This window comes from Capricornis sumatraensis, chromosome 3 (genome assembly GCF_032405125.1).
Source record: "Capricornis sumatraensis isolate serow.1 chromosome 3, serow.2, whole genome shotgun sequence".
NCBI classification, from domain to species: domain Eukaryota; kingdom Metazoa; phylum Chordata; class Mammalia; order Artiodactyla; family Bovidae; genus Capricornis; species Capricornis sumatraensis.
Genome location: NC_091071.1, coordinates 46,150,027 through 46,164,094, shown reverse-complemented (window position 1 = coordinate 46,164,094; position 14,068 = coordinate 46,150,027). Strand labels below are relative to the sequence as shown.

Sequence of the window (14,068 nt, the reverse complement as noted above, 5' to 3'; positions counted from 1 at the left end):
CAAATTAGGAGTTTGAGATTAGCAGATACAAACTACTCTATATAAAACAGATTTTTTAAAAAGGTCCTATTGAATAGCACAGGGAATTATATTCACTGTCTTGTAATGAACTACAATGGAAAAGAAAATGAAATATATATCATATATATATATATAACTGAATACTTTGCTGTATGCTAGAAACTAATACAATACTGTAAATAAACTACACTTCAATAAAAATAAATATATGCACCCAATATAGGAGGACTTAAATACATAAGACAAATACTAACAAACATAAAAGGAGAAATTAATGAAAATACAATAATAATAGGAGACTGTTACACCCAACTGACATCAATGGGCAGTTCTTCCAGACAGAAAATCAATAAGGAAACAGACACGCTGAACAACACAATAGAACAATTTGATTTAATTAATATCTTCAGGAATCACATCCCTCCTGCCCCCGCAAAAAACAGAATACACATTTTTCTAGCACACATGGAACATTCTCTAGGATAGATGACATACAAGAACATAAACAAGGCTAAACATTTACAACGGCATGAAACTAGTAATTAACCTCAGAAAGAAAAATGAGAAAAAGATGCTTACATGGAGACTAAACAGCATGCTATTAAAAACCAATGGATCAATGATGAAATCAAAGAGGAAATTAAAAAATAACTTGAGACAAATGACAATGAAAACACAACCATATAAAGTCTATGGATGCAACAAAAGCAGTTCTAGGAGGGAAGTTCATAGTGATACAGGCCCTTGTTAAAAAACAAGAAAAACATCAAGTAAACAACTAAGGTCCCACATAAAAGAGTTAGAAAAAGAAGAACAAACAAAACTCAAAGTCAGCAGAAGGAAGGACTAATAAAGATCAGAGAGAAAATAAACAAAATAGATATTTAAAGATAATAGAAGAAAATCAATAAAACCAAGAACTGTGCTTTTGAAAGTATAAACAAAATGAACAAACTTCTGGCTAGGCTCACCAAGAGGCAAAGAGAGAGGACTCAAATAAAATAATAGATTAAAGAGGAGAAATAATAACTGAGACTGCAAAGATACAAAAAAGCATAAGAGAATACTCTAAATAATCATAAGCCAACAGACTGGACAATCTAGATGAATGAGACAAGTTTCTAGAACTTTCAGTCAGTTCAGTTCAGTCACTCAGTTGTGTCTGACTCTTTGCGACCCCATGAATTGCAGCACACCAGGCCTCCCTGTCCATCACCAACTCCCAGAGTTCACCCAAACTCATGTCCATTGAGTCGGTGATGCCATCCAGCCATTTCATCCTCTGTCATCCCCTTCTCCTCCTGCCCCCCAATCACTCCCAGCATCAGGGTCTTTCCCAATGAGTCAACCCTTCACATGAAGTGGCCAAAGTATTGGAATTTCAGCTTCAACATCAGTCCTTTCAATGAACACCCAGGACTGATCTCCCTTAGGATGGACTGGCTGCATCTCCTTGCAGTCCAAGGGACTCTCAAGAGTTTCTCCAACACCACAGTTCAAAAGCATCAATTCTTTGGTGTTCAGCTTTCTTCACAGTCCAACTCTCACATCCATACATGACCACTGGAAAAACCATAGCCTTGACTAGACAGACCTTTGTTGGCAAAGTAATGTCTCTGCTTTTGAATATGCTATCTAGGTTGGTCATAACTTTCCTTCCAAGGTGTAAGCGTCTTTTAATTTCATGGGTGTAATCACCATCTGCAGTGATTTTGGAGCCCAAAAAAGTAAACTCTGACACTGTTACCACTGTTTCCCCCTCTATTTCCCATGAAGTGATGGGACCAGATGCCATGATCTTTGTTTTCTGAATGTTGAGCTTTAAGCCAACTTTTTCATTCTCCTCTTTCACTTTTATCATGAGGCTTTTTAGTTCCTCTTTACTTTCTGCCATAAAGGTGGTGTTGTCTACATATCTGAGGTTATTGATCTTTCTCCCGGCAATCTTGATTCCAGCTTGTGCTTCTTCCAGCCCAGCATTTCTCGTGATGTACTCTGCATAGAAGTTAAATAAGCAGAGTGACAATATACAGCCTTGACGTCTTCCTTTTCCTATTTGGAACAAGTCTGTTGTTCCATGTCTAGTTCTAACTATTACTTCCTTGACCTGCATATAGGTTTCTCAAGAGGCAGGTCAGGTGATCTGGTATTCCCATCTCTTTCAGAATTTTCCACAGTTGATACTATATATGTGTGTGTTAATCAGTTAGTCATGTCTGACTCTTTGTGACCCCATGGACTGTAGCTCACCAGGCTCCTCTGTCCATGGAATTCTCCAGGTAAGAATCCTGGAGTGAGTTGCCATTTCCTTTTCCATGGGATCTTCCTGACCCAGGGATTGAGCCCAGATCTCCCACAGTTCAGGCAGACTCTTTACTGACTAAGCCACCTAAAGACCACACAGAAACTACTAGAACTGATAAATTAATTCAGAAAAGTAGCAGGATATAAGATTAACATATGGAAATCTGTTGTAATTTCTTGACATTACAATGAAATACAAGAAAGGGAAAATTTTTAAATTGTATAAAATTCCTTTTGTAACTGTATAAAAAATACTTAAAGATACATCTGACTAAGGAGGTGAAAAGTATAAAACATGCTGAGAACTATGAAACATTGATAAAGCAAACTGAAGATGATTCAAAGAAATGGAAAGATATCCCATGCTCCTGGATTAGAAGAATTAATACTGTTAAAATGTCCATACTACCCAAAGCAATCTACATATTTAATGTGATCCCTATCAGATTACCCAGGACATTTTTAAAAGAACTAGAACAAATAATCCTAAAATTTACCTGAAATTTACAGAAGACCTAGAATTGTTAAAGCAATCCTAAGGAAAAAGAACAAGCTAGAGGCATAACCCTCTCAGACTTTAGACAATATTACAAAGTTATAGTAATCCAAACATCATGGTATTAACAGAAAAACAGAGACATGAATCAATGGAACAGAATAGAAAACCCAGAAATAAACCCACATGCCTACAATCAATTAATCTTTGACAAAGGAGGAAGGAATATACAATGGAGAGAATTCTCTTTGGCAAATGGTGTTGGAAAAGCTGGACAGCCACATATAAATCAATGAAGTCAGGACACTCCCTTATACCATATGCAAAAATAAACTTAGAATGTCTTAAAGACTTAAATAAAGGACATGATACCATAAATTTCCTAAAAGAGAACATAGGCAAAACATTCTCTGACATAAATCATAGCGATGTTTTTTTTAGGTCAGTCTCCCAATGCAAAAGAAATAAAAGCAAAAATAAACAAATATGAGCTAATAAAATTTATAAGCTTATGCACATAAAGGAAACCATAAGCAAAACAAAAAGACAACCCACGGAATGGGAAAACATTTGCAAATGATGCGACTGACAAGTGTTTAATTTCTGAAGTATACAAATAGCTCATACAACCCAATAACAAAAACCCCAAACAACCCAATCAAAAAATGGGTAGAAGACCTAAATGGACATTTCTCTAAAGAAGACATCTAGATGGCCAGGCACATGAAAAGATGCTCAACATCTCTACTGTGTATGCTCAGTCGCTCAGTCATGTCCAACTGTTTGCAACCCCCTGGACCTCTGTCCGCTAGGCTCCTCTGTCCATGGGATTCTCCAGACAAGAATACTGGGATGGGTTGCCATGCCATATTCCAGGGGATCTTGACCCAGGGATTAAACCCATGTCTCTTCCATCTCCTGCATTGGCAGGCAGATTCTTTACTATTAGTGCCACTTGGTAAACCCAATATGTATGTATCAGTTCAGTTCAGTTCAGTTCAGTCGCTCAGTTATGTCCGACTCTTTGTGACCCCATGAATCGCAGCACACCAGGCCTCCCTGTCCATCACCAACTCCCAGAGTTCACTCAGACCCATGTCCATCGAGTCAGTGATGCCATCCAGCCAGCTCATCCTCTGTCATCCCTTTCTCCTCCTGCCCCCAATCCCTCCCAGCATCAGTTTTTTCCAATGAGTCAACTCTTCGCATGAGGTGGCCAAGTACTGGAGTTTCAGCTTTAGCATCATTCCCTCCAAAGAAATCCCAGGGCTGATCTCCTTCAGAATGGACTAGTTGGATCTCCTTGCAGTCCAAGGGACTCTCAAGAGTGTTCTCCAACATCACAGTTCAAAAGCATCAATTCTTCGGCGCTCAGCTTTCTTCACAGTCCAACTCTCACATCCATACATGACCAAAGGAAAAACCGTAGCCTTGACTAGACGGACCTTTGTTGGCAAAGTAATGTCTCTGCTTTTCAATATGCTATCTAGGTTGGTCATAACTTTTCTTCGAAGGAGTAAGCGTCTTTTGATTTCATGGCTATAATCACCATCTGCAGTGATTTTGGAGCCCCCCAAAATAAAGTCTGACACTGTTTCTACTGTTCCCCCATCTATTTCCCATGAAATGATGGGACCAGGTGCCATGATCTTCGTTTTCTGAATGTTGAGCTTTAAGCTAACTTTTTCATTCTCCTCTTTCACTTTCATCAAGAGGCTTTTTCGTTCCTCTTCACTTTCTGCCATAAGGGTGGTGTCATCTGCATATCTGAGGTTATTGATATTTCTCCCGGCAATCTTCATTGCAGCTTGTGCTTCTTCCAGCCCGGCGTTTCTCATGATGTACTCTGCATAGAAGTTAAATAAGCAGCGTGACAATATACAGCCTTGACGTACTCCTTTTCTACTTGGAATATATATGTATACATACACACAACTGAATAATTTTGCTGTACTCCTGAAATTAACACAATATTGTAAATCAACTATACTTTAATAAAAAAAAAATCTTGGCGTTCTCCTGGACTCTTCTCTTTCTCTCACAACTCATATCCTAATCTATCAGCTCTGCGTTCACGTTGTTATTCAGAACTCAACCATTTTTCTTACTTCTGTCCCTGGTGCAGGTCACATCAACTGCCCTCTCCTCCATGGATGACCCAACAGCCTCCCGGCTGGCCTCACTACTTGAGTCCATCATTCTCTACACAATAACCAAAGTGACCCTTGGTAAAATACAATCAGATCACATCACTCCTCTGCCTAAAACCTTCAAAGGCTGCCATTCAATTCAGAGGAAGAGTCAGAATCCCCACCATGGCACCCAAAGCATATGGCTTATCTGGTCTCACTTTTTCATTTTGGATCTGCTTTTAAAACACAAACATGAATTTGATTTTTAAGGTGAACAGATGTAGGGCTCTGTAAAGATGATAAATTCCTTTCACTATATTCTAAACATGCAAATAAATTAATCTTTTACAACAGTAACACTCACTCTGACTTAACCATCCTCGATTATTCTTAGATAGAGGTGTTTGCTTAATTAAAACTTAATTTCCCATGACAGGGACTGTCAAAACATCTCCCTCAACCACTCCATAAATTAAATACTTATTTTATGTCAAGAAGTTTGTAATAGTGAACAACTGGTACCAGACAAAGCCTTCCATAGATAACTGTAGCCACTAAAAAAATATAAACACTGCTATCAGATGACACTGGGGAATGACCTAAAACAGCCTCTCCCATTACTCTTGCCAGAGGTTTATCAATTACAGACTTAAAAAAGTAACTAGACTTTGCACAGGAACAATTTTTATTTTTTTATCCTATCATATATTTGCTTTTCATTTAATTAATTTCTTCTCTCACATTTAATATTCCCTTCTTTCTACCTAATTTTGAATTTAACTTGCTGCCCTTTCCCGAACTTCTTTAGATGGATACTCAGATCTTTGATGTAATACTTGGTGATTCACTGAGCTGTTGGTTTCACTGTGCTCGACAGGACACATTTGGAATACTATTGGCTACAAACTTCCAAGAGGAACCCTGACAAATATGACCACGCCTAGTTGAAGGAAGCTAGGATAATGACACATCTCTGAACATCAGGAAATACTGATGGTTACCCTGGCAAAGGGAAGAGTTGGAAGCAGCGGAGATGAGAATGATTTTCAGACATTTGCAAGACTGGCACATTTAAGAAGAATAAAATTTTATTTGAATTACTTCAAAGAATGAATAACAGAAAAAAGCTATAGGAAGGTTGATTTTTGCATCGGGGAAAAGCCTTTCTCAAAGCTGTAAAGTTTCCAAAATTTAGACTAAGAGGACATCCCTGGTGGTCCAGTGGTTAAGACTTCACCTTCCAATGCAGGTGGTGCAGGTTTGATCCCTGATCAGGGAGCTAAGATTTCACATGCCTTGTGGCCAAAATACCAAAACATAAAACAGAAGCAATATTGTAACAAATAAAGATTTTAAAAATGGTCCACATAAAAATATCTTAAAAGAAAAACTTAAGTGTTCAATTAGGGATAAGGGGAGTGACATCTGACAGGAGTAATAATGAAGGGGTTCTTGATTGCCGTTAATGTTAAATGAGAATGGCTTTTAGCTTTCTGGGTGATACTCTTCTCCTAAGTCAGAGACCAGTCTTAGTTCTATGAACAGAACTACCATAGGCTACTTATCTCAGGAGTATAAACATAAACAGTGTCATGGAGGAGGGGACCCCAGGACTGGATCACACAGCCAGGGCCTTCCTAGCAGAGCCCAATAGATGCTATGCTCCTAGAAGAAAGCGGGGAGGTCAAGGTGGAGTCAGCCAAGGGGAGTCCTGAGGACAGATTTTAAAAATCAGTTTCTGCTCTCCCATCCTGCCTAGTCCCATTACCAATCAGAATCTAGGGCAGTTTGTTAAAAAAATTCTACATATAAAGTCTTGATTACAGATGATTAGAAGAAGGAAAGGATTTAGAAAAGGATTCATTGCAAGATTTCTTTCAATAGCAGGCAACCCCTTCCCACCTCTAGTACATTTAAAAGACAGTTCAGCTTTGCTCTTATATGAAACAAATCAGTTTTTCATTGTGAAAAATTTTAAACAGTGAGTACATAAAATGAATAGTAGAAGACTGCCCACCACAGTCCCAGTATAAAACACTATCAATTATTTGGCATGTATCTTTCTAATCCATAGTCTGAACATATACATAGACATACATGTCAAGATTCAACTTTTCAAAATTTAACATATACATATCTGTATGTGTATGATTCATGACATTAATCTAAGAAGAAATGAAACCACTGAGTACTGTTTATTAAATGGCAGGCATTAAGCTATGTATTTTAATTCATTTATCTTGCTTAATTCTCCTAACAACTCAGTAAACAAGTGTTATTCAATCTCATTTGAAAGTTGAGAAGTGGAGGCAATGAAAAGTGCTTTTCCTAGTAAGTGCTTGAGGTCAGATTTTGCACACAGGACTGTTTGGATTAAATTCTCTTGCATTCTCCTCTGTTCTGATTCTCTCTCTTGAGGCTTGCAGGTGGCACTGCTCCATCATTGTGCCTTCACAGTCAATCTGCTGATGAAGAAATTTGAAACCCATAATAAAAAGAGGTTGGAGTTGTATAAACGAGACAAAACAGTCTCAACAAAATGATATTTGCTTAACGTTTTTTTAAAGAAATGTATTTATTTATTTTTGGCTGTGCTAGTCTTCGTTGCTGCATGTGGGCTTTCTCTAGCTGTGGTGAGTAGGGGCTACTCTTTGTGGTGGTGCCCAGGCTTCTCACTGTGGCAGCTGTTTTGTTATGGAGCATGGGCTCTCAGTGTGTGGGCTTCAGCAGCTGCAGCCCTCAGGTTCAGTGGTTGGGGTTCTTGGGCTCTAGAGCGTGGACTCAGCTTAGTTACTCTGCCGCATGTGGAATCTTCCCAGACCAGGGATCAGACCCAGACCACTGGCAGGCAGATTCTTACCCACTGCACCACCACGGAAGTCCAATATTTGCTTAATGTTTTATTAGACAGATCCTAGAACTCCTTCCTAATGCGTGTGACCATGACTCATGAAATTCAACTTTCCAATCCTTCAAATGCTAAACTGCTAACCTATGGATATGTAGTTTTCCTTCCTCCTCAGTATCACAAGCTCCCCAGCCCAGCACAGCCCACAGCCTCTGGGACACAAATCTTCCTAACTGCGAACAAGGCAGTTCTAAAAGGGGACCCAGTTATAGCTGTATAGAGATCTTGCCACATTTGCTTTGTCTCCCTAGCTGTTTTTTTTTTTTAACTGAGATATAATTGACACATAATATTGTGAAAGTTTAAGGTTATAACATGTTGATTTGATATTAATACATTTACATATTGCAATGATGATCACACTGTAGCATTACCTAATACCTACATGAAATTACATAACTATAATTTTTTGTGGTAAGAATAATTAAGATCCATGCTCTTGGCAATAAAGCAACTGTTAAGTTTATAACAGTATTGTTATCATAATTACTAATTCTGTGCATTAGATCTCCAGGACTTATTTATCTCCTAGTGGCAAGTCTGTACCTTAAATAATACCCTTCTAGTTCTCTCTCCAACACATTCTCTCCCCACACATATGTGACATTTGTCACACACTTTGTTTTTTGCTGAACCATTTAAAGGTAAGATGTGGCCATGATAACAGTCACCCCAGTACTCAGCATGCATCTACAAGTAAGACATTCTGCTAGATGAGCACAGTGCCATGATCAAATGTAAGAAAATGAACATTAGTTCAATAATACCTAGATTAGAGCTCACATTAAAGTTCCCAGTTATTTCTCAAAGAAGTGTTTATAACTGGTTTGTTGCAAAAACTCCTATATATCCTACTGACCCCTTGCCTCTTAGGAACAGTCTTTCAGAGTCATCTGAAATGCTGTGTTCTGGGCTTAAGTCCTCAGTTTTGTCCACCAAATACAACATAACTCTTAACTTTAAGCTTGTGCATTTTTTGTTCAATTGACAACATCTACACCAGGTTGGGGGCAGGTTGTGAGGGGGTTGATCTTGCCCTTTCTAGAAGGCCTTAACTGAAATGTCCCCTGGATACAGATCATTCTTCATTCTCGAGTTAGCACAGAGATCTGGACCTGGGCTCTGAAAGGACATGGGTGAGGCAGAGACCACCGTGTGCACTGGGGTGGGAGGGAGGGCTGGCAAGTGCATATAGCCCCAAACACACAGCAGGGAGCAGGACCTGGGATGTGGCCCTGGAAGGACTATGGATACCAGCTCTCAGGGTATGATGAGGAGGGATCAACTTTGCCACTGGGTGAGCTTCCTCACCCCCTTCCCTTCCTGGGCCTTCATTTTTACTCTGAGGGGAAGACAATCATAAAATGGAAACAGTTTAGAATCTGGTTTTAAAATGAACAGATATACAATAATTCTAAAGATATACCAGGAGCTGGCCCCACGCTTGCCCAGCCTCCTCGATTTCTCATTCTCTGCCCCTTGTCCACCCCAGGCAGGTCTGGGCCCCTGGGGGATTTGGGAGCCCCTATGTGAAGCTCCTTTCCATTGATGGCCTTGTTAGTCCACTGAACAAAAAAATCACAACCTAAAAGTTGAGAATTATATTTTATTCATTGGATATACTGAGAACTTAAGCCTGGAAGACAGCCTTTCTGATCACTCTGAGGGACTGCTCCTAAGAGGTATGGGAAAAGCCAGGATATATAGGAATTATGGCAATAAAAACACAGACAGTAGGAACATCAAAAGATTACTGTTAGTGAAAGAAAACTAGATATCTCAAGTTAAGTAATTTAGCACTTTTCTATGTATGGGAATATGCAAGAGTCTGGGATTATGGAGATGCACTCTTTGATATGCACCTCAGCTATAAGGGGCCAGCACCCTGCTTCCCTCCAGCCTGAACCCCCTCAAGGTGCACAGTTGGGGTGGCTGTGGGGGCTGCTGGCTTCAAGGCTGCAATGTCCTCTCTTCACTGATATGGCAGGAACTTTCACAGCCCCTGCCAAAAGCATTCCTTTGTTGAAAGCTTTCAGATGTAAAAAGTCCTATTTTGACAAAAAACTCCTTATAATGGATCCCTACATGAACATTTCTAAATCATTATTGTCCGGTTACTTTAGTTCTTTCTAATGAAGCCCATCGATTTCATAGCAGTCAATTTTGCAGAAGATGGATCTGAAAACTCTCAGCTAATGCATATGTAACTGTGCTTAGGTTTGAATTTCAGGCTAGGTTGTCAGATATTATTTTCTCTTCAATGTCTCTGCATTTCAGTAGCATTCTAGCAACTGCTGTCACATACTATCCAAAGCAAGGGAATGCTGGCTAAATCAGAGTTCAGAAGCGATTATTCCAATTTTAACATCAGAGTCTCTGGGACATGGCAGACCCTGGCAGGTTGCTGTCTCTTTCACTGACGCAGCAATCTGGACAGAGTGCTTTTTAGACATTTTTTTCACCCACCTGCCCACAGGCAACTCATCCTAGTGCTTCTGGGGACTCAATGAACCATGCATGCAATCCCATCAATCAGTGTTTACGAGTGTCTCACCAATGACCAGAACTCTCCTTAGAGCAGTTGCAGAGCTTACTAGAGAAATTTCAAGAGATGGTTCTCATGCTCAAGAAGGAAGACACTAAACTAACATTCACTGAGAAGTTATGATGCTGCAGGAATTTTAACATATATTATTTTACCTCACACACAGTATAAGACAGGAATCACCATTGTTTTAAAAATAAAGAACTGAAAAAAAAAAATAAAGAACTGAGTGAGGGTTGGAGAGGTTGTGTCTTAGAATAAGTAGGAGGAGGGTGTGAAGTCTAGCCACAACCAGAGCAAGCTATTTCCACTGAGAAACCAAGATGAATATATAAGACAGTAAAACCAAGTGACAAGGGATTACAGACATGCCCTTGTACTAGAAACCAAGGGAGATGTTGTGAGCGGGAGGGTGTTTCCAAGAATGAGAGACACTGGAGCTGTACCTTAAATTCAGCTGGGATTTTGGATAGACAAAGGGAGAGGAAAGGCTTAGGGCAGGATCAGGAGTGTGAGGCGCTCTGAACTCTCAGGAAGATCCAGAGGGCCCTGCCCCACTGGAGAAGAAAGATTTATTTGGAGAATTTTGGAAAGACAAAGACAGAGAAGGTGGCTGCAAATACAAAAGACTCCAAAGCCTTGTGGAATTAACCTGTTTGATGAGAAATATTTTTGGCTCCTGATTTCAACACGGGTTTTGGATTCACACAACCTCATTTCCAGATAAAAGAGTCAGTGGAATGAGGCATTCTTGAACTAACTGTGTACTTCATATTCCTATTATGATCTATGGAGGTGGAGCAGTCTGCCTAGTGAAACAACCAATGCATGAGAAACAGTGAGGCAACAACTCAAACAACACTAACCAAGCTGGAAATGAGGAACAACAGGTCCCGGCCCTTGCATCACTATCCAAGACCCACTTCACTGACTCACCTCTGTCCCAGAAGCTGTCTAGGCCTTGTGGGAATGTTATGATTGATCTGTGAAAAACCCAGAGAGAGAGATGAGGGCTGGTACTGCCAGGGGACAGTTCTTGGAGGAAGGGGAGGGCCTCACTGAGCAGTGAAGTGTAGGTACAATTTGGAGACTCAGAAAAGAATGGGGAAGGAACTCAAAATGAGGTTACCAAGTACACGAGTGAAGACACAAGTAGGGACAAGCATGCTGATTCTTTAGAGTCTGTTTTGGACAGAGCAATACCTATATGTCAGGGATTAGAGAAATTGACCTGATGTGGAAAGGTCAACGCAGACTTCTCTCAGGAACAGATGGTAGGCCCTTTGCCACAGATGGCAGGCAAAGTGCCTCTTGATCTTGCTCACCTCATGGTATACAGAGAATTGGTAATGTCGGTATCTGTGTACTTCCTAGGGAAAGAGACAGCACTACTGTATACACACAGGGAATAGATCTCAGAGGTGGCATGGATCCAGCTGAGTGAGCATGGCTACTCTTCTGAACACACTTATCCAGGCTGTTCTGCCTTTCAGATACAGTATCAATAGTATACACATCACCAATGCCCTAGCTATGGCCTGACCAGTTGCTCTATTATCAGACTTCAAATAGCTCGGTCCAACATGGGGAAGAGTGTGCTCATTTGCTCAGTCCCTCCACCCTACTGCTGACTCCTTCAGATGTCAACTGAAGTCTTTTAGCAGCTTTTCTCCTGTGCTACTGTTATGAGCCATATCTCCTATATCTCATCCTGTGCAGTGAGGGTTTTGAAGTTTTAGTTCTTATATTAGGTCTATGATGCATTTTGAGCTAATTTTTGAATATGGTGTGAGATAGGGCCTAATTACATTCTTTTGCATGTCCATATCCAATTGTCTCAATCCCATTTGTAGAAAGACTGTTTCTTCATCCAGCGAATGACCTCAACACCCTTGCTGAAAATTAATTGAGAATAGATATATGGAGCTATATCCGGACTCTCTGATTCCTTTAACCTGTATGTCTATCTATGCCAGTGCTATACTATCTTCATTCTTGTAGCTTTGTAGTATGTTTTGAAATTGGGAAGTATGAGTCCTCCAACTTTGTTCTTTTTTAAGGTTATTTGTCTATTCTGGTTCCCTTGAAATTCTATATGAATTAATTTCAGGATCAGCTTGTCAATTTCTGCAGCTGAGATTTTTGACAGGGGTGATATTAAATCTGTTGATCACAGGGTGTCTTTCCATTTAGTTAGGTATTATTTCAGTTATGTTTTATAGTTTTCAGTGTACAAGTATTGCATGATTTTTGTTAAATTTATTCCTAAAATTTTAATTTTTTGATGTAGCTTTCAGTGTACAAGTCTTGCACTATTTTTGTTAAATTAATTTCTAAAATTTTAATTTTTCATGCTATTATAAATGGAATTGTCTTAATTTCATTTTCAGACTATACAGTGCTAGTGTGCAGAAATACTCATTTCTGTGTGTTGATCTTATATTCTGGAATTCGTTTATTAGCTTTAAGTGTGGGTATACTGTATGTATATCCTTTAAAATTTCACAGATGTCATCTGTGAATATAGTTTTACTTCCTCCTTTCCAATCTATATGCCTTTTATTTCTTTTTCTTACCTAACTGCTCTGTCTAGAACTTCCAGGAGTGTTGAACAGAAGTGGTGAGTGTAAACATCCTTGCCTTGTTCCCCTTGATTTTAAGGGGAAAGTTTCAGGCTCTCGCCATTAAGTATTATGTTAGCTGTGGCTTTTCATATGTTCTCTGGGACATTTTCTGGGACACCCAGACTGGTTAGATTTCTCCTTCCTTGATGTACACAGCATCCCATACTTCTCTCTACAGAAATACTAACAATATCACCCTTTGCAATTACTCTTGGTAATGTGTTTTTACACTCCCTCTTGCTGGTCTTTCCCCAACTAGGGCAAATTTTCTGTGAAGGAACAACTTGTTTCTGACTGTATTCCAACAGCTCACACAAAGCCTGACACACGCTGGGCATGCATGTGTGTTTGGCAAGTGTCTGACACTAGATTCCAGCTCTCAGCTGTGGATCCCGGCCCCCTTGGGCAGGGGCCCTTCAGGCCTGTAGCTTCCCATGAAGGAAGGCCCATCTCCAGCCCTTTCTTCTTGTCACACAGTTGCCATTAGTGGTCTCTCTGTTTGCTCTCAGCCATCCTCAGACACCGTGTACAAGAGTAGAAGACAGACTAACCAGGTTCTCAGGAATAAGCCTTCCACCCAAGGAAGGTCCAGGATGCAGAATGTGATCAAGGATGACAATACCTGAGAGCTTGGGGAAGGGTGCAGTGAGGACATCTGGATGGAACAGGCCAGGATGGAACCTGGCCTGGGTCAAATCCCACGGAACCATTAGCACCATGACCTGACACATCCACGTGTTTGATGTGTTAGTATCTGTGCTAAAGTGTCTGCCAAGTTGAAGGGTGAGAGGGGGCCCTCCTGTTGACTCTCATCATCAGTGAGGCTGGGCATGTGTACTGATGACTTAGGTGCTCTGTTAAGCACTGTGTATTCACACCATATGCCCACTGTCATGGTGACGCCTGGCTTCCTCTTATCCACTCTCAGAAGTTCTTCATACATTCTTTACACCAATCTTTTGCCATTTACAAGATACTGTAAGTAGCTTTACTAGTCTGTGACTTGCTCTACTTCCTAGTCTGTGAAAAGTAACACTG

The 14,068-nt window shown here is 40.1% G+C and overlaps 1 protein-coding gene across 2 annotated transcripts in view; it reads right to left on the bottom strand.

The window, feature by feature from the left end:
- Positions 1 to 14,068, bottom strand: part of ARHGEF4 (Rho guanine nucleotide exchange factor 4) — a 104,300-nt gene that overhangs the window by 52,382 nt on the left and 37,850 nt on the right. The window contains exon 3 of one of the 2 annotated variants that reach the window (XM_068967656.1): positions 4,980 to 4,994. The exons of the other annotated variant lie outside the window; for it this stretch is intronic. Within the exon in view, the coding sequence (XP_068823757.1) occupies positions 4,980 to 4,994 (15 nt within the window). The remainder of the gene's footprint in view (positions 1 to 4,979; positions 4,995 to 14,068) is intronic. 2 annotated transcript variants of the gene reach the window in all.